The 21421-nt window shown below is 40.9% G+C and overlaps 1 protein-coding gene across 7 annotated transcripts in view; it reads right to left on the bottom strand.

Annotated features, from left to right (window-relative positions):
* Positions 1–11438: 11438 nt before the first annotated feature.
* Positions 11439–21421, bottom strand: part of fat3a (FAT atypical cadherin 3a) — a 187583-nt gene continuing 177600 nt past the window's right edge. For 2 of the 7 annotated variants that reach the window (XM_079558052.1, XM_079558053.1), the window contains 3 exons: positions 20045–20188; positions 17330–17365; positions 11439–12043 (listed from right to left, as the gene is read on the bottom strand). In XM_079558052.1, the coding sequence (XP_079414178.1) occupies positions 11463–12043; positions 17330–17365; positions 20045–20188 (761 nt within the window). In that variant the 3' untranslated portion in view covers positions 11439–11462. Of the gene's footprint in view, positions 12044–17329; positions 17369–20044; positions 20189–21421 lie in introns of all 7 variants that reach the window. The other 5 variants (XM_079558055.1, XM_079558056.1, XM_079558057.1 and 2 more) reach the window with 3 other exon arrangements.

Genomic DNA, 21421 nt, shown 5'->3' with positions numbered 1-21421 from the left:
CTTGTTCTGGAGTCTCTGAGGTTTGGAACTCAGCTTCTTGTTCTGGAGTCTCTGAGGCTTGGAACTCAGCTTCTTGTTTTGGAGTCTCTGAGGTTTAGAACAGCTTCTTGTTCTGGGGTATCTACGGTTTGGAACTCAGCTTCTTGTTCTGGGGTCTCTGAGGTTTGGAACTCAGCTTCTTGTTCTGGGGTCTCTGAGGTTTGGAACTCAGCTTCTTGTTCTGGGGTCTTTGAGGTTTGGAACTCAGCTTCTTGTTCTGGGGTCTCTGAGGTTTGGAACTCAGCTTCTTGTTCTGGGGTCTCCAAGGTTTGGAACTCAGCTTCTTGTTCTGGGGTCTCTGAGGTTTGGAACTCAGCTTCTTGTTCTGGGGTCTCTGAGGTTTGGACCTCAGGCTCAGGCTCTGTGTTGGACTGGACAGTAAAAATTCCAATGTTCAAATGTGTGACAGGCCAATAAAAAAAAAAAACTATTTATGGTTGGACACATTCTATTGCTACAGATCTATACAGACATCTGTCTTTCCTATCAATCATTCCTTTATCTTCTATTTCTGCTCCTGTCTCTTTGAATATGGCCCTAGATGGTGAATTAGCTGGTATTTTCAGCAGTGTTTATAAGATGGTTCAAATTAATGATGGGTATGTAAGCTTTTACATTTTTGTAGAAGAACTTCAAATAATGTATCTCAAACAATACCCTACTTGTTAAGATGACATACAATCTTGTTATACAAAGTGCCAGCAGAGGGCGCACAACCCGCTTGTCCTATGGTGAAACAGGTCCAAACAAGTTTAAATATTTAAAAGAATTTCACTGTTGGAAATTGCTAATCTACGGTGATGACAATGGTTAAAAAAATGTAAGTCGAGTTGACATGTTTGCATGCTTTTGTTTTGGGATGGAATAATGAATTTGAATGTAACTTTTATATATAAATAAATTACGTCACAAATTGGTCAAAGAGCAAAAAAACAAAAGCGAATGCCTGCTCCGGTCACGAGGAGGAGGCAGAGGGAGCAGGTGAGGTATTTTTAACCTGAACACAGCTCTCACCAGGAGCTCTCTGATCAATAAAACAGACAAGAAACAAGAGGAGCCTGGTAAAGCAAAAGGATGTCAATGTTACAAGTCCAACTCGACAACTTCCACAATCATTTAAAGACATCATTTCACATCCCTTCTAGTTTGCCCTTCAAAATCATTTCAGAGTAGGTTCCACTGTCAGGTGAATTATATTTTATCTTGGTTTTGGTTTTAATGGCTAAGGACATTTCAAATGATTGAGATGCAGCAGCGTGTTGAGTAGAATGTAGCCCAAAAAAATTTCAATTTATCCCAAAAATATTGCTCCGCTATTTGTGCTGGAAGATTGATGACTGATATTAAGCAGATCACATTGTTGTCATATTGGTGCAGTCTGTTCTAGCACAGGCACAGGTTAAATATAGTACAGTAAGTGCGTCCTATATGAAGTGCATGACCCTTGGATGTGGCAGACCTTTATCTGTGTGTGTGATGAGAGCAGCAGGTCGACTGTGCCGCCTCAGCACACAATCCCACCGAAGTGAATTAAACTGGCTCTGCTCCAGCCTCCTCAACCTGACTCTACATGTCTGTATCCGGACACCTATAGGCCCGGGTTAAGTGCTTCTGGACACTGTTCCAAACTGATGGTGGGCCTGTCAGTTCAGTGTGAGGGGACTGTGAATAGTGGAATTCACAATCAATTGCAGGAGTTGGAGGATTTTTGAAATGTTATATATATATATATATGCTATGATATATTAATTACTTTTCGTACTTTATTAACAGTACACTTATAATTTTACCTTTTTAATTATTTATTTTAATTGTTTGTTTAATTGAACTGGAGGTCCAAATAATGGAGGTCCTGTTATTCCTAAAACTTGTATGAACCCACTCGCAACAGAACAGCCAAGGTAAAAACAACAACTACAACTATTTCAGTAGATATTTTGTGTGTGAAAATGTGTAAATCTAATGAGTGCAGTGTCCTAAAATGGCTGTACTGTGTGATCTGGATGCACTAAACAGTGTCATTATTAACATAAACGGCTTTGTTCCTTTTGTAAATTATTTCAAACTTTTCCTTTGTGATTGATCATTGCCTTCCAATGTACGTAAGAGATCAAATTTTGTGCAACGTGTATAGTTACTTTTTATCCACTCTTCATCCCAGCTTGTCATCTGAACTGTTCCCCTCCTAATGCCCTTCTGTCAGTTGCTCATTTGGAAAACTGCAATCTCAATAAAGCGCATCCCAGATGTGGCTGTTTACATGGCATTAATCTGAGGCAGGGGCTGTGTCAGCCTCATAAATCAATGGAGCCACATCGGGCCGAGTGCGTGAGGGGCTCAGGGCAGATTTACATGTGTTTAACCTGGCAGCGTCCTTGTGTGCAGGCATGTTCCTCTGTGAAGGTCACATAAAGGTGAAACTGTGTTACCGTTGTGTTGAAAAGAAGAGGTAATGGCAATGAAAGGGTGCCCAAACTACGGCCTCGGAGCCAACTCTGGTCCTTAAGGATTTCTTTTTTATTCCCCAGAGAAAGAACTATGTATTATTATTGAACTGTTTCAATTTATTGTCAAATGAATTGACGATTAAAATCTTTTAACATTTTTCAATTATTTGTTCTAAAATGGTTAACTATAGTCATATGCTAAAGCCCTTTTTGCTCTTGGGGTTCCTTAGATTGAGCGCCTTCATAATTGTAACATGTATTATAAGCCTTATGTTTCATATTGGCCGAAAGGAAAGAAACACAAAATTATTATATATTTAATATTCACAGGCTCTTAGTAAAATGTTGCTGTCATTTGGCCTGTCAGAAAAAATAAACTATTTTCTCTCCATGTGCTCTAAAATGGTGAGCTTTATTCAATCCCACTGGGGTTGAATAATGCCACTCAACTGAAAGGAGTTTAAGTCTGTGGACCCGATCTCTAACAACAAGCGGGGAAAACAAATTTGGAAGCATTTCTTTTCATTACCACTGAAAACTTATTTCATTATTCATCTTTTTTTTGCTTTGAAAACCAATGCCAAAAAGGACACTTTCATTTGCAGAAATTTAGCCAATACTCTGCTTGTCTGCAGCATAGATGTATCGATGGAGTTTTGGCTGCGATAATGTTTAGAGAGTAGCATTAAAACGGGACGTGAGTGCACTCTCAAATCAGCCCTCTGATTGCGCTCTTATTGGCACATATTCAAGTCCTGCTCAGTGACACGAGCCATAACAGAGAGGAGCAAGTCGTTATTATCAGCTGCTGCTCACAAAAAGAACTAATGCAATCCAGTTAGACTTATGTTTGGATGAGAGAGTGTGGAGGGTGATCAATAGTCCAAGGAATACAATGTTACTCATGTCGAGCAGCAAGTTATTAAGGTACAGATAAAGAGCTTCAAATATTCCTAATCAGCACACCATGGAGTTCCCCGAGGTTGTGATTTAGGTCCACTATTATTCGTCATCGACATTCTTTTCCCCTTGTTGGTTCCAAATCTTGGAACCTTCTCATTAAGGGGAAAATATGGGTCTTGTACTGGACTCTTTCATTGCACCAAATACCTCGCCAGACAAAATATCACAAGCTATATTTAGTCTGGGGACCACCAATCCATTTTCTCGTAGGAGAGGTGTGGTTTACGATTGTCCATAGCCGTTTATTGGGCGCTACGAATGTCTATCATGCATCTGCACATAGCCAAAGCCAATCGTATCGTTGTATCAGATGACGTATGACATACCCGCTGTAAACTTTCGAGATAAACTATTTAGAACACGGTCTAAAGCTTGATCAAAATATGTCGTCGCTGCTGTCATGTTGGATCTGTAAATATATATATTTTTTTATGTTTTATCGTAAACAAACTACAAGCGTTTGGTTCCGTATGTCAAATAGCGTCAACGTCCTGCCGTCGCTCCTCATTCTGTGATTGGGCCCCAAATCCATGCGAAAATTTCGGCCATGGTCCCCCGACTGTTGTGCAGTTCGAAATGATTCGAGGGCACATAGCAGCAAAGGTATTCCCAGGCTACCAAATACCATCAGCACTGACACAAACTCAAAGTACAGTACATAAAAGTAAGATTACTTTAATACGGTCCACCTCTACCTGCATATGCTCCAAACTTCTTCTTGAAATCTCACTCTGACCCTCAAAAATCGTATCTACCGAGAATCTTAATTTATTCTGATCACACCTCACTTCGATGCTTCTTGTTTGACAGCATGAAGAATGGATACAATTAATCTCTTGCACGGTGATCTTTGCAGAGAAATTTGGTCCTCGTGGCTGTGTGATAAGTGCACAGTATAGTTATTGCTGATGCAGGACTTTGCTTCATCTTTGGCTGAATAACAGTCAAGAGCACATATGGATAGGGTCCAGTGGGAAAGTGGATCAATAACAGAAGTCTTCATTTGGAGGTGTGAACCAAGAGTTTATGCAAAGTCAGCACTTTTGCCAACAGCTGTCATGCTCTGGGGGCAGGTAAAGCCAGTCGATATCAGATATGGAAACTCTTCATCCCTCCTCTGAGAAAACGGGTCTGTTCGTGCAACTTTTAATGAGCTATTGCAGAACAGAACCAGATAATTGTGATCCAGAACCGTCTTGAGAAATATTGAATAAAGTTGATTCCAACAAGCCAGAGTTCCAACGGACGTCTCGCTAACCAATACACAGTCTTTTTCATTTCCTACTGTAAATAAAAGTCCAGTTAAGTTGCTTCACAGTTTCCTTTCGACATTTACTTTCTCTCACCCAAGATTTCTTGTTGCTGAGTTGGTGATGTTTTTATTGCAAGCGAGAAGGGGATATTTAATCATCACACTGAAAGCAAACAAAAGAGAAAAAAACTAATTCTTCAAGCAATTTAAAAACTTACTTTGGTCTCCTATAAAAGAGGTCCTGTTACAGTGGTGCCAAACTCCTATTGGGAAATTCCGCTTTTTTTACATACATTCTAAACATAAGAACATAAGAACATTTTAAATGTGTAATACAAAAGTAATTTATAGAACCATTCAGAACAATTATCCTATTTAATAGAGTTGAAAGCAGATTTTAGGTGGTGAAGTCACTGGTGCAGTGCAGATGACAACTGGAAAAAGCTGTCCTTGATAATAGCAATTAAAATCAAATGAATAGGATTAATATTCTGGTCTGAATGAAGTAAAAAAAAAAAAAAAAACTTCTTATCTAGTTCTAATTATTTTATTTTTTTGTGTGTTCTTAATTGTGAGGTGTCCTTGGGTGAAAGACGGCATAAAATAAAATGAATTATATTTTTATTAATCTTACACAAATACCGGTGTGCACCCTCATGTTGACTTGTCCTCACAATGCAGTGATTGATTTTGGTCGCTGTACCTGAAGTGCACCTTTATAATCTCAAACAGCCGCTCTCTCTCTCCTGACTGCGGCTGAATGATCAAGGCTGTGCTTTTCTGCGTGTGACTGGCTGCTATAATTGAATTACAGCACATCAATGAGCGTTTGAGGCTTTGTCCACACTCCAATGTCTCTCTCTCCCCCGACTTCTCTTCTCTCTCTCTCCTTTCCCTTTTAACTTTGACTTTATACTTCAACACAGACTTCTCGGTGACATTTGTCCATTCACTCGAGTGGAACCAGGGACTTTACTCTTCTATTATGAACCTTTCAGGTGTAGTCCTTATAATAAACTGAGCGATAAACAAGACAGGAGCCACCACTCTGTAGAATTTAAAGCGTGTTTTTTTTTTGTAATAGATTTGGTCCTTAAAGCTGCCATAAGAATCTTGTAGCTGAGAGTCTTTTCAACAGATCAAACCCAAGTAAACTGTTAAATGTGGGGGGGAAATGGAGATATTAACCATAACCATAAACCAGGTGAAAAATCTGCAGTTGCCATAGTTACCAGCATCCCAGTTTCACCTCAATTTTCAGTTTACAGCAAGCTCCTCATGTCGGTCCTGCTGCTGCAACATTCACTATCTCCTCTGTGTCCGTATGTTGGGGAGATGCAGCTTGTGTATTTATTTTCAAATATTATGTGTGCGATTGCGTGTGAATCATCCTGGCACCGGGCTGAAGTTAAAGCACATACTGTATCTCAGAACACCTGCCCCTGCTATGGTAGAACTCAACAAACACCATCTGCTCCTCTCGCGTGCCTTTGCCCTGTGTTTTTGAGGGACCGCTCGTCTGCAGGTAGATGGTTCGGTGCACAAATCCATTGCAGGCAGGTGTCGTGGACGTGAATGCTCTCTGCTTCACACTCACAGCATGACTATGGGGTGAAACGGAAATTATTAGAGTAGTTATATCTTTCTTACATCTTTTTACGGTATTTTCTTTTCGCAATTTAACCAGTTTCTCATATTTTTTGTCACAACTGTTCTAACTTGTTTTCAAAATAGCGTTACTCCTGAGAAAAAATGTTGTCCACTGGTTCAACAGCCTCTTCTGTGGCTCTGCAGGAGGAGTGGCCTCGTCCGCGCTCCCTCAAACACAAAGGTGAAAAGCAAAGCCCACAATTACATCGGACTCACGCCAGCAGCGACACTGAGGAGAGAAAGTGCCGCAATACAGGAGACCAGTGTTGAGACTGAAGAGGAGCATGAGACGACTGAGACTACAACGAGTCTGTGGTGAGGGGATTTGACGCTTCAGGTTGATGACTCTGAGCTGACGTTTATTCCACACATTAAGAATATCACAAAGATAGGATTTTACCATCTAAAGAACATAGCCAGAGTCCGCCCCATTCTCTCTCGGGCCAACACGGAAACGCTAATGCATGCTTTCATCACCAGTCGTATCGACTACTGTAATGCCCTGCTTTCTGGTCTTCCCAAAAAGAGTATCTCAGGTTTACAACTTTTACAAAATTCAGCAGCTCGTGTCCTGGCGAAGACCAGGAGACGGGACCACATTACACCGGTTTTAGAATCGCTGCATTGGTTCCCCGTGTGTTTCAGGATCAACTTTAAAGTTCTTTTATTGTTTTTTAAACGTCTTAATGGTCTTGGTCCTTCTTATCTTTCAGAACTGCTTCTACTTCATGAACCTCCACGGCCCCTTCGCTCCTCTGGCAGGGGGCTCATGGTGAGGCGTCTTTCCAATATTACGGCCCTCGCCTCTGGAACGACCTGAGGAGGAGCTCAGGGCTGCAGAGAACATTCATGTTTTTAAGAGCAGCTCAAGACCCACCTTTTTAGCTTAGCTTTTAACTGACATCTATTTATTTAATCCTAATATATACAATATATGTATGGGAGGTTGTGCCAGGTGTATTGTTTTAAATATTGTAATCTGTAAAGCACTTTGGATACATTTCGGTATGAAAAGCACTTTATAAATAAAGTTTGATTGATTGATTGATTGATTGATTGATTGATTGATTGATTGATTGATTGATTGATTGATTGATTGATTGATTGATTGATTGATTGATTGATTGATTGATTGATTGATTGATTGATTGATTGACAAAGTAAGTACAATAACATTTTTACTCAAACTGTTCAAAGCAAAAACAGGCTTGCATGCATTGTCCCAGTCAGATGAATAAATGTCGGCTTTGCCATTTCTATTTTTAAATTGCAATTTTAATGATTCTTTCGACCCTAAAACGTTCAGGTACCCCCTCGATAATTCAAACTCAATCATGTTTGGATTAGAGGTCGATATTTGGGGATTTTACAATATCAAGCCGATATTTCCGGGACCGAAAATGATAGAGCGTTTTTTTTGCATTGCAAAGGGCAAGGTCAGGGCTTTAAAACGAGTCCTCGCACAACTCCCAAGGCCTCAGGGGAGGTGAGAAACATCGCAAAGCAAATTGGTTAGCTTCATGTTTGTTAAATGCGTGTCATTTTAAAGTGCAGAATCTGGAGAATTCAATCGCTGAGTTAGTTTTAACCTCCACTACTGTAATTTTGATCGCCGCGCAACATGCAGCGGCTAGTAAAAATATGCTAATGACAATGACAACTAATCAAAGCTGGGACAGAAACTATGATTGGATCGCCTAAAGTAATAAAATAAAATCGGCCTCTGCTGGAGTGTCCAAGTACTTGTTTTTACAGGATTATAGGATTTTATTGGAAAAAGCTGCCCAAAATATCGGTCAAAGATATCGGCCGAGCACACCGGCATCAGCCTTAGAATAACCCATATCGGTCGGGCTCTAGTCTGGATAGTTATACCACTTGGTTTCATCTCTCGGTGTTATCAAAGCAGTTAAGAACAAGCATTTCAAAGAGTTCATATCGACAAAGTGAGCAAGATCTGTTTATTTTCATCACTGAATTAAAAAATAAAATAAAAAGTAAAAAAGACACCATTTTACACTCATTTGCCGAAGAGAAATTATGCCTAAAATAATACAAAATAAAAACATTAGAAATTTATCAAAACATTCCAGTTGTAAACATAGGTTTTGTCAACATAAAACTATAGCTGGACTCAACACTGTGCAGAGTAATGTCTATTGTATCTGGATGGCATTATTTTTGGTGAAACGAAAGTCGGTGTGTGAGAGAGAGAGAGGAATGGTTTAGTCCACATTCACATCAAGTCCAACAAAACCTCGAAGGCAGTTCAGGATCAGTATATCTACAAAATCTGCATTTGAACAACCTAAATATTTACACTGTACAGGCTCGAGGCAAACGTACAACTTTACAAAGAGCAGAGGAGGAACGCCCCGGAAATGTGCTGTTCATGTGTGGCCACGTCCACACTCAAAAGAGTTCAGTAAACCACCTCCAAAGTGTGTCATACTTCTGCAGTTCTAGCGCAACTTTCATTTCATTTTCAGCTACTTTTGTCTGAATTTTACTCACTCTGGTTGATTGACCATTGTCCAGTGGTTCCCATCCTTTTTCTCCGAATAAATCCTAAAGATACACAAGGGGGTGTGGCCTCGCCAAGAGGGAAGGAAGTATGTTTTGGAAACCACAATTGTTCACTCTTTTTAGCCGTGTTTTGGCGAAATATAAACTTATTTATCACACACAAATAAAGTCAAGTCTAAATTGGGTCCATATGGATTATTTTTCAAAGCAGAATGTTCAGTAGAAGCGAAAAGACGGCAGTCGTAGCTAGTGCTAGCATGTAGCATAGTGTTAGCATCCTCCATTTTTTAAGTATTTACGGGATGTTTAACCCTTTTGCTCCTTTCCATGTCTTTGTATGCAAGTTGGGTAAAAAACTATATTCATAATTCAGCATTTGTTAAAGTAGTTTTGGAGTAATTATAGGAAGTTTTTTCTCGCCTTTGTTTTCCCCGCAACTGTTTTAAACATGACCATATATGGGCAATTCCATATATGGTCATTTTTGAAACCAGTTAAGGGGGAAAACAATTTTGAAAAAATGTAAATTTTCTCTAATTATTCAAAAACTACTGTAACAAATGCTGAATTATGAATATAGTTTTCTACTAAATAAAGATACAAAGACATGGAGAGGAGCAAAGTTGTTCAACAACAGCCCATAAATACATGAATAACGGAGAATGCTAACTTGATGCTACATGTTAGCATCGGGCTAATGCTAACGGTTAGCTAGCGCTTGCTACAACTGCCGTTTTTTCACTTCTACTGAACAATCTGTTGCGACAAACTACCCATATGGGCCTGATTTACACTTGACTTTATGTATGTGTGATAAATAAGTTGATATTCCACCAGAAAATGGCTAAAAAGAGTGGAAAATTGTGTTTCTCTAAAGATTCTATTTTCCCCCTCAGCGAAGCCACGCCCCCTTCTATGACGAGATGCCGTCTGTATCTATTACCATAACTTGTTCACGTCACGTTATCTTCATTTCTTGATTTTTGTGTGTGTGTTTATGTGTTTACGACATCAAATTAGCCAAGTTATTGTGTCTGTGCAGAAGACATTCACAACAAGCTCTGTGAAGTAATTGCCCGTGTGCTAAATGTTCATAGTTTTGTTGTGTATTTAAAACTGTATTGGCTGGTTTCTGATTGTTGCTCATTTGGTTAATTACCAGACAGAAGTAAGATGCAAAGCTCATAAACCCCGCACCAAAACGCCACCTTTAGCATTTCATAGTCTATCAAACCTTCTCAGTCTGGACGTGGCCGAATATTTGTTTCAGTCCCATCAAGTTGAAGAAATGCATTTAAACAAAAAAGAAAATATAATCTTCAGTTGCTGAGTTTTACCCAGGACTCCGCATCCTCGATCTATATACACTTTTGTACCACAAAAGGCTGATTTCTCAAACGAAATTTTGGCCAACGCAAACGCACGTCACTTTATTGCCATTTCAAACCTTTTGCTACAGTCTCGAAGGACGTTTTCCGAAAGACGAACCTTCCGACTTTCAAGTGAAAATTATGAAAACGGTGATTTTTTTTTTTAGATGGAACGTTAATTTCCCTTAACACTTTGGGCTCATTTTCGGACAATTCATGGCTTGACATCTGGCCTTGAAATTTCTGTATTTTTCATTTTTGATTTTTCTTCTCTTTTTTTTTGGCAAGCACATTCCACATAGAAAAAAAAACAAAAATAAGAGGCCATTGCTTGAGATATTTTTCAACAATAACTATTTTACATTCTGTACAAGGTCTGAGTGCTATAAAGTGTACAAACCCAGGGGAAAGGGGAGGTGGACTTGTGTCATTTGAGAGTGGTTCGACTGGATTCACCGAAGGAGCTCACGGGACGCTTTCTCTAACTTACGCTGATTGTCCTTCACTAAAATCCTCATTTTAATCTGAATTTGTCTTTCATTAACACATTCTCTTTTCAATCTTCGTTGACCTTACAATAACACTAAGCAAAGCAACATTTTTTTTAACTTGGCTTGTACACTCAGGGGGACGAGTAAATAAGCCTTCAGAGTAGCTCCCGACTGCTTAATTTATCCAAACATTTTCAAGGACGCTGTTTTTACGGCTGTTTGAATACACAATGTTTTTAATTATCCAAAACTTTCCATTTCACTTTTAGGTTCAAACTTTCAAATGTCCATAATCCATAATGGGTGAAATTACACCGTTTTGATGTTGTATTTCCTCATCTTTCGACCAAATTCAACAGACCATTCCAGTAGAACAGGCTTTTGTTTCGGTGATATTGACTAGATTTTGACTAGAACCCACCGTCACGTAATCTTTATTTGTGTAAGACCCAGCTACTCACTCACAGGACCAATTGACATTGAAAAGTCAAACTGCTTATCCGCTTCTGTCATACAGCAGTGCAATAGGAATCCAAATCACTTAAGAGCGGTCCCAACGCTTTGCCCGAATGGTAAACATCCCTCTAATAATCATCATCATTATAATCATCATATTTGCCGCTTCATGCTTTTCAAATTCTCTCTCATTTCCCTTTGTAAGCTCCTTCTTTCCTCGTCAAATTTGCGCGTTTGCTCACACACCGTTCCAAAAGAGTCCATTCTATCACACCTCTGTCTGTTGTTGGGATTCTGTGGTTATCGTCACCCCTCTCATCAGCTCCTCCATACTGCCCCGTTCAGAGTTTGTCTCCGAGTCCGCGGCGCACGGATTGGAGACGTCGGAGGTGGACGACGCCCCGATCGAAAGGTCCTCGTTTTGGCTCGGCGTCCCGTCCCCGAGCGGTAACTGGTGAGGCGGCAGGTACTGGCTCGGATGAAAGCCCAAAGTGTTTTCCTTCGACCCCGCTTGTTGGTTGTTGGATATTTGCGTGTAGGTTTCGGGGAAGTCCTCCGCCGCCTGGTTGGGCAGCGGGACGGGGAGCTGGTCCCCGCTGAACAGTTCGTCGTCGTGGGGCGGCGGGTAGTCACTGTCAATGTCGTATCCGCCCAGGTAATAGTCCGACTCGAGTTCTCGGACGCTTCCCGTGAGCTGGGAGGAGGAGTTTGTGAGACCGGGGGCGGGGCTTGGGTTCCCGCGGGAGGAGTTTGATGCGTTGTTGGTCGGGACGGCCTCGTATCCCGGCGCCTCTTCGATGTCGGAGAGTCGCGTGTTCGGCATCCAGTCCGAGGTGTCCCAATGGTAAGCTGACATAAGAGACAAGAATTACTTTCGGAAATGATTTTTTTTTTGGTTACGCGGTGCTTGAAAGTGCACTGCAACGTTTAACTTGGTCGTGCATGCACATGGCAAACAGTTAAAATGTGTTAGGATACAAAAAACAGACAAACTGGATTCAAACAAAAACTGTGGAGAGGGGGGTAAAAGTGGTTGTTGCGTTGAAAGCTCATACAGGCGTGTGACCTGCAGTGAGAGGGTTAGGTCTGACACATGCAGCCGGAGCCTGTGGAGGAGGAGCATGCGCAATTCAGAACAACACATGAACTTAACAATATTCATCATTCACAGTAGGGCTGCGCAATATGTCAATATGGTAAAAACAAATACAATGTCACTGGGGTCTTTCATGTGACCTTGTCCTGACAGAATCTTTTAATGTTTAAATTTAATTTTGGTCTAAATTTAGTATACTGAGTCCAATTATAAAGATCTGAGACTATTGAATATCAGGTTTTGTTGTGCAGCCCTAGTTCACAGAAAATCACAGTTATTATAGACACTGAGGCCTGATACGGACAATCCTCCATGTGTGCTCAAGTCATTCCCAGTGTGTCACTGTTTGTTTTGTGGTGAGCTCCAGTTGGTGCATGGATGGGTGTTCTGTTTTCTGAATATCCAAGCACTGTCCTGGGATGACTGGCTGTGATTGACAGGAGCTGTTGTCCAGTGATCCTGAGATCATGTTAAGGGCTGTGTCTCCCATTGAACAAACATGAAGGATTGTCCAGTTTACTTGGCCCGACTTAAGTCTTTGCACATCATGTTAACATCACAAAAAAGAAGCAAATGGTGAGCAAAACAAATGCAAAACAAGCCAACAACGCAAGGAAGTCCATGCATTGCAACAACACGAGAGGGCGATGGAGAGGCTGGGGGTCACACATGGTACATAGGCAATCCAAAATGCAGAGGTGGACACTGGGCACAGGACGGGGAGGACAGCCCATTGAGCTGTGGGGCATCTTTGAGTACACAAGAGAGACACAGAGAGAGAGAGAGAGATACAATGAGGATGACAGAGAGAGAGATGAGAGGGATAGACAAAAGAGAACTGTCAATCTTTTTTTTTTTTTTTTTTAACCAGGAAAGCTTGAAATTTCATAATTTTTTTTTTAAGAGAGTTCTAAGTTCAGTGATTGGAAATCAAACTTGGACCCTACTTGCTACACACCAAAGTTTCCTCAAGAATAGGTGTGTAAAATGTACTTTGAATGTTCATTGGAATCAAATGAGCTGTGGGCCTTAATATCACAGAAACACTGCAATCCACAGTCCAATCACACACGTGATGGTTAGTCGACAATGTTAAGGTTGCAGACTTTTCATTGCCCTGCAGTATAATCACAAAAGGACCATGGAAGCTCACGCTGGCTGCCACAAGTTATTTTCTATTAACTATGACTGGTCACAGTGCATTTTGCTCAGATTAAAGACATGCATTGACTGTTGGTTGAAATTGGCAGTGGTGAGTCGAGCTTTTGGTTAAAAGCGTGCCATCTGTAATCCAAAGCTTGAGTATGATGCCCACTCTCTTACAATGTCTAAAACCCAGTGTGTGTATGAAATCAGAACCTGATTTATACTGAAGAAAAGTGCTTAGTAAATCAGCATACTGTGCTCTACCGTGAAAGGGCTCAGCTGCTCAACAGTCCAAAGCATGTGAGTTTGAATCTCAAACAGATGCACTCACCAAGGCCAGTGAAGATACAGATGGACAGTAGCTGTGACACAGGTGGACACTGCACTAGCAGTAGCTCAGTGTCTAGAGCTTTCAGTTTCAAGAACACAAGTCTTTAATCCAAAGGTTGTGGGTTTGAATGCAGTTCCCTTACACTGAACACTGACACAGCTGTTTGGATTGGTCTGTCATCCAAAGGTTTCTTATAGACACAGCAGATCAAGTGGTTTTAAAGTAGTGTTTCTCATTCACACTAAATTAGCAGGATTAAGTGGGATTTGAACCCACGATTTATGGGTAGGAAACACTTTCGAATGGGCTGTGACTGAGAGTTCATGAGATTAACATGAACTAAAATGCCATTGCCTGTAGCTCAGTGAATGGAGCTTTCGGTTAAAAGCGCACCATTTTTAAGCCAAAGGTTGTGAGTACAAATCCTGCTCTCTTAAGACACAAAACTGACAGAAAATTTAAACTGAAGTTTACTGAAGCATTTGTGAATGAGGTTCCCTTCGGGGCTGAATTTGTTCTACAAGGTTCTGGTGTCTGGTTGGAGGTGGCCTGAGTTTCTGAGTTCAAATCTCACTCAGACCAATAAAGATGACAGTAGCTCAAACACTGGCCAGTATCTCAGACACTTGATGCTTGCACCAGGCAGAGCATTTATAGTAAAGTGTTTAAAAATTGCACAAAACTGCTGCTGTTCACAGAAACCTCACTCAGGCTGCAGTGAGTGTTTCAGAACTATGACACAAGTGGGACTTGAACCCAGAGTCAAAGCGCAGGAGAGATATTTTACTGCCCTGTGACATCACCACTCAGCCACATCAGCACACTGAACATCAACGTCATGAGTGTTTTTTACTTCACTTTTTGGATGGTCACGGCAATGACATTTATCACTTACTTGTTGGAAATGTATCTTGGATACCTTTGGATACATGTGTGGTCTGTTATTCAAGGGCTGTAAGTTCAATACATGCACTGTACAGAATGTAGTTTTAAAGTACTGTTTCTCATTTGACACTATATTGTAATAAACTTTAGTACTGAAGCTCACAGAGACAAGTGTCATTGAGCAGGACAAAGTGGGACTTGAACCCACAATGTAAAACACACTCAGGATGCACTGTGACTGAACCACTCTACCACATGAGCACATCGAGGGGTGAGAGTTAGTTTTATTTATTGATGTGAACCATTTGTTTGCTCATATAAATTATAAAAGTAAGTGAGGTGCACTTCAGGGTTAAAATTATTCCACAAGCTTCAGGTTGGAGGTGGCCTTAGCTCGGGGTGAAGCGGAGTTCAAATCTCAGTCAGACACACCCTCAGACCAATGAAGATGCAGATGGACAGAAGCTCAGAGAATGGATGCTCGTCCAGCCGGTTCTCCAGACACTTGATTCGCACCAGGCAGAGCACCAAGTGTCTGAAGAGAAAGTAGTTTTATAGCAAAAGTAAAGTGTTTTGTCATTGTTTAAAAATTGCCCAAAACTATTGTGGTTTACAGAACCCTTACACTGGCAGAAGCAGAACCGTCAACATCATAACTTGATGAGTAACTTTCATTTTTGGATGGTCACGACTTATTTTGCTCAGATCATTGACATTTACTATTATTATTTATTTATTTTTTAATCACAGTTAGACTTGTCGTAAATGATGGGAATTTTAACTTTTTCCGGACACAATTTTAATTCATCCCATTTGTCCAAGGGCCTAAATATGAAGTATTATATGACTATTGGCACATTCAGTAATACTCCAGTTTCACTAATACTCCAGTTACATGTTTAAGGTGATCCTATGGGTTCATTCATTGTCATAACTTTATTGGAAATGTTCATGATCCCTGTATTTTTGTAATATATCTAAAGCTCCTCAAAAAGATAAATATTTATTGACATGAAACGGTACATCCCATGTTTCAGACCACGTGGATGGTCCTTTTGATTTCTTTATTGCACTGAGGGCAACTCTCCTCCCTTTGTTTAATTTGTCTTCTCTGTGATTCTAATGAAAACATTTATCACAGCAGAGGCCTAATATCTTTGTTCAGACGTGAAAATCATTGCCCAGAGCCTGTGTTCGCCGTAACGACTAAACCGAATGAATTAAACCCTCTTGCTATTGGATTTTGACCGCAATAATAAATCATAAAGACTGGCCTATTCGTAATGAGATGCGATAGACGTCTATAAAAAACAACCAAGCCTTTTGTGAAACCCTGTAAAAAAGATCAAATAAACACAAGTTAGAGCAGATTTTTTATGAGTATAATTTACTCAGCTGTTGTATTAGGCCGACAGCTGTGACTAAGGCTTTAACCCAGTATGGAAGCCTTCAGAAGTGGCACAATCATTTACCTCTGCTGCTACTTTATAGAGACAAAAATAACGTTACACTTAATTATAATTAAAATTTCAAATAAAACCCCTCGTTCCCCAAATACCCCCCAAAAACGGTCTGTTTTCATCTCTATGGGAAAGTGTAAATGCTCTTGTCTTGTCAAACACTGTAATCAGATGGCAGTCAGATTAAATAGCAGCTTAAAATGTCTGTCTGTATTTTTTTACAAGGACATTGTTGAGAATCTGCTCTCTCTATATAAACACAGCTCCAGAGAGACTGACCAAGTAGGAATGTATCGAGGGTCATCTGCACAGGGCACGATAACTTTTGTCTGCTGCTGTTAAACGTGTCCATGCATATGTCCAGATTGTGTAAGCATTATTTTTACTAAATATGGCTGGGGAAAGCTATAGACAGCCCGACTGCAGCAAACTTGGACCAATGAATGAACAAACTGTAATCTGTAAATATGAATAATGTCATGATATGTCCTTGGAATAGTATAAAAAGTAATTTTATGTTAAAACTTGGAGTTCATCCAGGATGTAGACTTCTGATGCGATGCTCGGTGTGGCCTTTCGTCAGACCTCAATAGAAATATTGTTTTCACTTTTTTGTGTGTTTTTAGGTTGCACCCACACGGATTTCCGGACAATTATTTCTTATGTTGTCTTGTTAGGCAGTAATGGAAATAGTGTGTTTGACTCTCAAGTCCTTATTGCTAATGGAATTCTTTGAAGAAGGGTTCAATTCCTGGGTCAGCGGCCTTTCTATGTGGAGTTTCATGGTCCGGCTGTGCCTGGCAAATTTTCTCCAGATGCTCTGGTGAAAACATATACAATGGGGTCCACTGAATTGGAGATTTTGACACTGCGTGGGACTGTCCTGGTTAAATAAAGGTGAACAGGCATCTGCAAACGTAGAATTTGGTACTGAGACTGATAGAACCGTGCTGCTACAATTGAATTACAAGCTTTGTTTTGTTTTTAGTTTTGAACCAAGCATTCCAGTTCAGAAATGGACTTTTGTGGAGTTCATTTTGTCTCCACCCTGCAGAAAGACAGCTCAAAATGAGAGAGAGAGAGAGAAAGAGAGGGGAAGAGAGGGAGAGAGAGAGAGAGGGAGAATTAGGGAGAACGTGGTGGGCGGGGTTGAGTCGGGACAGCAGACATTCACAGGACACAGAGTGAGGTGGGGATGGTTTGGGAGTTGTAGTCACCTCTGTTGTAGTTTTGACCCTGGTCCATGACGGACACTGCTCCAGTGAAGAAACAATACAAAAAACAAGTTAGCTAACTTGCTTTCTGCTACCCTCAGGCTAAAGTAAAATGAACTGAAAGAAAGAGCTGAAAAGAAAAGACTGTGTAGAGGTTCATGCAGAGGAAAGGTCTGGCTCCACCTTTTGCCAATGTTTTAAAAAAGAAAAAAAGTAATACCTGCTGCTTTGATTGATTTGGAAACTACAGCTTTAAACAACATTGTTCTTATATTAAATGTGTCTATTCCTATCGACAAGTGACTTCCCACTGCACTTTCCTGAAGCCACTCACTTTCCACGGCCCATTTATTTCGATCAGGGATTAGCGCCGTCTCACACAAAAATATGAAACACTTGAAGACTATGTGGTGGACAGCGAGTTACTTATGGACAATTACTGGCAAGATGCTAAAACTTTATGTTAGCTTAAATGCCATGACTTTGATGGAGGATTCCCACACAAACCCCTCCCCCCAAAAAACAAATGATATCGTGCCATGGTTTGACAGAGCCAGCATAACAAATACCATGCCTGTCTTTCGTTTGCTCCTGTGTCTCTACCTCCAAAATATTGTCCATCAGTAACTCGCTGTCCGCCGCACAGTCCTGAATTATTTATTGTATCTGTCCAGGAAGGAGTCATGTGTCGCCTCTGTGCATGTCGCTCACACATGCGGGTGAATTACTAACAAACCGCGGCCACTGTTAGTGCCCAGACTTTAATGTATGTATGCAATAATGACTGGACATTTTTTTGAGTAGCACAGCAGAAGTAGTGTCTCATTTCTGCTGTCGAAACAGTCATATCCTGAGCTGTTCCCAGCCTTCCTGAGCTTCTCTCTCCTTTTTCTTAAAATGAGAGTCTCTTACTGCAGCGGGGCCTGGCTTCCTGTCCATCTGAGCGGCGCTGCACGTGCCACAGGAGCATGCCGGTTATAAATAGCTCAGAGGAGGTATTTTTAGCCCGAGTGAAACTGCTGTGGAATAACAAGCTTTGTCTGAACTCTTGTGAACGTGACGCCGAACAAAATCCCCCCCCCACCCCCCATCCCAGAAATGTGTCTATAATCAGGCGAGGCCCAGGGAGACGGAGTGAGAGATGGAGACGAGTGCAGCAGGGTTCCCAGTGTTTCTGGACATCAGTTCCTTTGACAGGCTAATTACTTTTACAACACAGTTACAACGGGCTGAAATTAAGACTCTATTAGGGCCATACCCCAAGATGTAATGAAATAGTGCACGGACAATGGACTTACACACATTTACACTCAAGCCCCACTAATTCCCACTAACTAAATGATTACCCTCGAAGAAATCTGGCAAGCTTTTTTTTTTCACCCCAGATGCCCTGCCAGTTTTAGCAATATCTGGAACGACTCATCTCACCCTCCAGTTGTTAAAGCATTGCTCATTCCACTGTCAATTTGAAATAATAGTGATGCTTCTTTTTTTAAGCTGATGCCGTCCCTGTTATAGCCAGTCAGAGAAGTTATGTAATGTACTGTAGCCCGGAGACTGGGAGACTAGTCTGGTCACGCCGCTGGTCACGGAGAGGTCTCCGATACGTCCCCGGACAATAAGGCGAGTCTCCAGGTCGTCTAGTCTCAGTGAAAACAAACAGGTTCCAGATAAGCTGAGTCTCTGCATGGTCTCCGAGAGGTCTACGCAGTCTGAAGCAGTTGTGGCAATGTCCTGTGAGACGTTTCTGTGACGTCCCTGCAATGTCTCCGAGACCCGTCAGAAACCAAGGAGATCTCCAAGAGTTGTATGGAGTCTCTTTGAGATCTCCCTGGTCTCGGAGACATTGCAGGGACGTCACAGAAACGTCTCACAGGTTGAGGACAATCAATAGCGTTCACAACACAACTGCTTGAGACCAAGTAGACCACTTCCGCTGAAACTGAGCCTGTTTGTTTTCACTGAGACTACCTGGAGACTCGCTTCATCTCCAGGGGACGTCTCGGAGACATCTCCGTGACAAGTGGAAACTCGAGTCTCCAACTAGTCTCCAGGCCAGTGAGATAGGCCTTAGGCTATCATTACAAAATACAGTTAAAAAGCGATCACAATTCAAATAAAAATATATATCCATGACTCGCCATGATCCTTCCTTTAGGCAAATGAGACATTTCCAAATGCATTGCAATTCTAATGTGAATAACAACAATTACTATAACTCAATTTTTTTTTTTGCAAGAGCTCTCCCTGTCCCTAACTTAACCCTAAAGTAGTATTTAGGTTGAGGACTTCCAGAGAAATATAACACTTTCACAAAGGCTCTAAAGTAAAAAAATGTTTTTGACCATGCTCATTTAAAGGCCAAATGAAGCACACTCTATGAACATTAGGTGGCGCTGTGCAGATGTACCATCAAATGCCACAGACTAGACATAGAAGAAGGTTTGTTCCCGTCGTGTTGCCGTCCGGGTGATGAAAACGCCCATTTTCATGTCATTGCTGCCTGAACAGAATTGAACTTTCTACAATGGATACTAGTACTAGTAGCATGATTAGTACAGGAAATACTTACTACAGGAAATACTTTCACCTAAGTCGTAGGGTCTGTGCTTATTACACATTTTTTAACCATCCTCCTCTTAAAAGAAAAAAACCCCCAAACAAACACATTTACTACATTCCTATCTGGTCTACATTTGTCCAGGTGACGTTGCCGACCTGGTGGGAACCCTGTGCACCGCTGCAGGAGGGAGGAGCAGGAGAGATGGGAGCAGGACACAAAGGCGTGGTTAGACATGGTACCTTCGCTCTCGATTGTGTCCACCGCGTCATTGACCAATCGTATGACGGTCACTATGGAGGCTTGTGGAGGAAAGATACATACAGCACCAGTCAGATTCACAAAATAAATAAGAGGGATAAAAAAAAGAATCCAATAATGTGACCCACGACTGAATCCTGTGTGTTGTATGGGTGTGGTGTCAGGGGACAAAAAAAAACAAGGAGTTTAGCAAATCATAATTGTAAAGCAAGAGAATGGAGATGATTTCAAGGCTGTAGGCATTAGATCACTTTGAGGTACGTTCCAGGACTCAAGCCGAGAAAGTCCTGGCTTAGAAAATGTCTTGAGTTGAATTGAAGTTAAAAAACTGTTTTATACCTAATTAGAATAATACATCTCACCATTGCTCCAGGCAAAATAAATATATTTTCTATCTAAATAAAGCCTTCATTGTGTATGGAAAAGCATAACTAAAGAAAATCCTTAGTAAATGTGATATTTCTGTGTGACAAGAGGTTTATAAAGAGCATTGTAGTCGGCTCTTTTGCAGGTTAAAATAAGCTAAAGTGAATTGGGCTTATGTTCCATTGGACCCGGAAGTAGAGTGATGACATCATCACTTAACAAACCCAGATCTAAAACCAGTTTGCAGACCAGAGGATGATGCAATGATACTTATAACTTGCCTCTGTATTGAGTAGATGTTAAAAAGTTTGTAGGTTAAGGCCATGTTTAGGCCAGAAGTGTGACAATGTTCACAGGTATATTAGCTCAACTCATCACACTGAAAGTTTGTGTTGTCTTTTTTGTAATTTTAACTGTGAAGCACTTGGAACTGCCTTGTGGGTGAATAAGTTGCCATGCCTTTAAGTCAGTTATCCTGAATTTGAGTCGTAACTTAAAGGGACTAGATGCAAGTTGGTCATTTTATACTCACTACTGCCACCTCAGGTCTTACGCGTAACTGCACCTTCTATATTAAGCTCGTGCATGACGGCACTTCGGACCCGAAGTAACAACGTTTTGAGTGACAGTGCAGGATTTTAGAGGCAGTTGTGGTGAATTGTTCTGAGCTCATTCTACACATTAGGTCATGGCTGGAACATGTAGGGGGAGGAAAATACTAGTTATATAACATGTTTAAACTCCGTATAGTCCTTTTAAAGCCATACTGCATAACATTGTATTTACTGTATGTTTTTATGGGAAGCGCTTTGTGACCCTGATCTGTGAAAGGCACTATATAAATAAACTTTACTTACTTTAGGTGTGCTTGTTAAGTATTAATAAGGTAATAATAAGGCTTATAATAA

The sequence above is a fragment of the Gobius niger genome (assembly GCF_951799975.1).
Source record: "Gobius niger genome assembly, chromosome: 1".
Taxonomy (NCBI): domain Eukaryota; kingdom Metazoa; phylum Chordata; class Actinopteri; order Gobiiformes; family Gobiidae; genus Gobius; species Gobius niger.
This window is presented reverse-complemented; position numbering and strand designations above follow the sequence as displayed.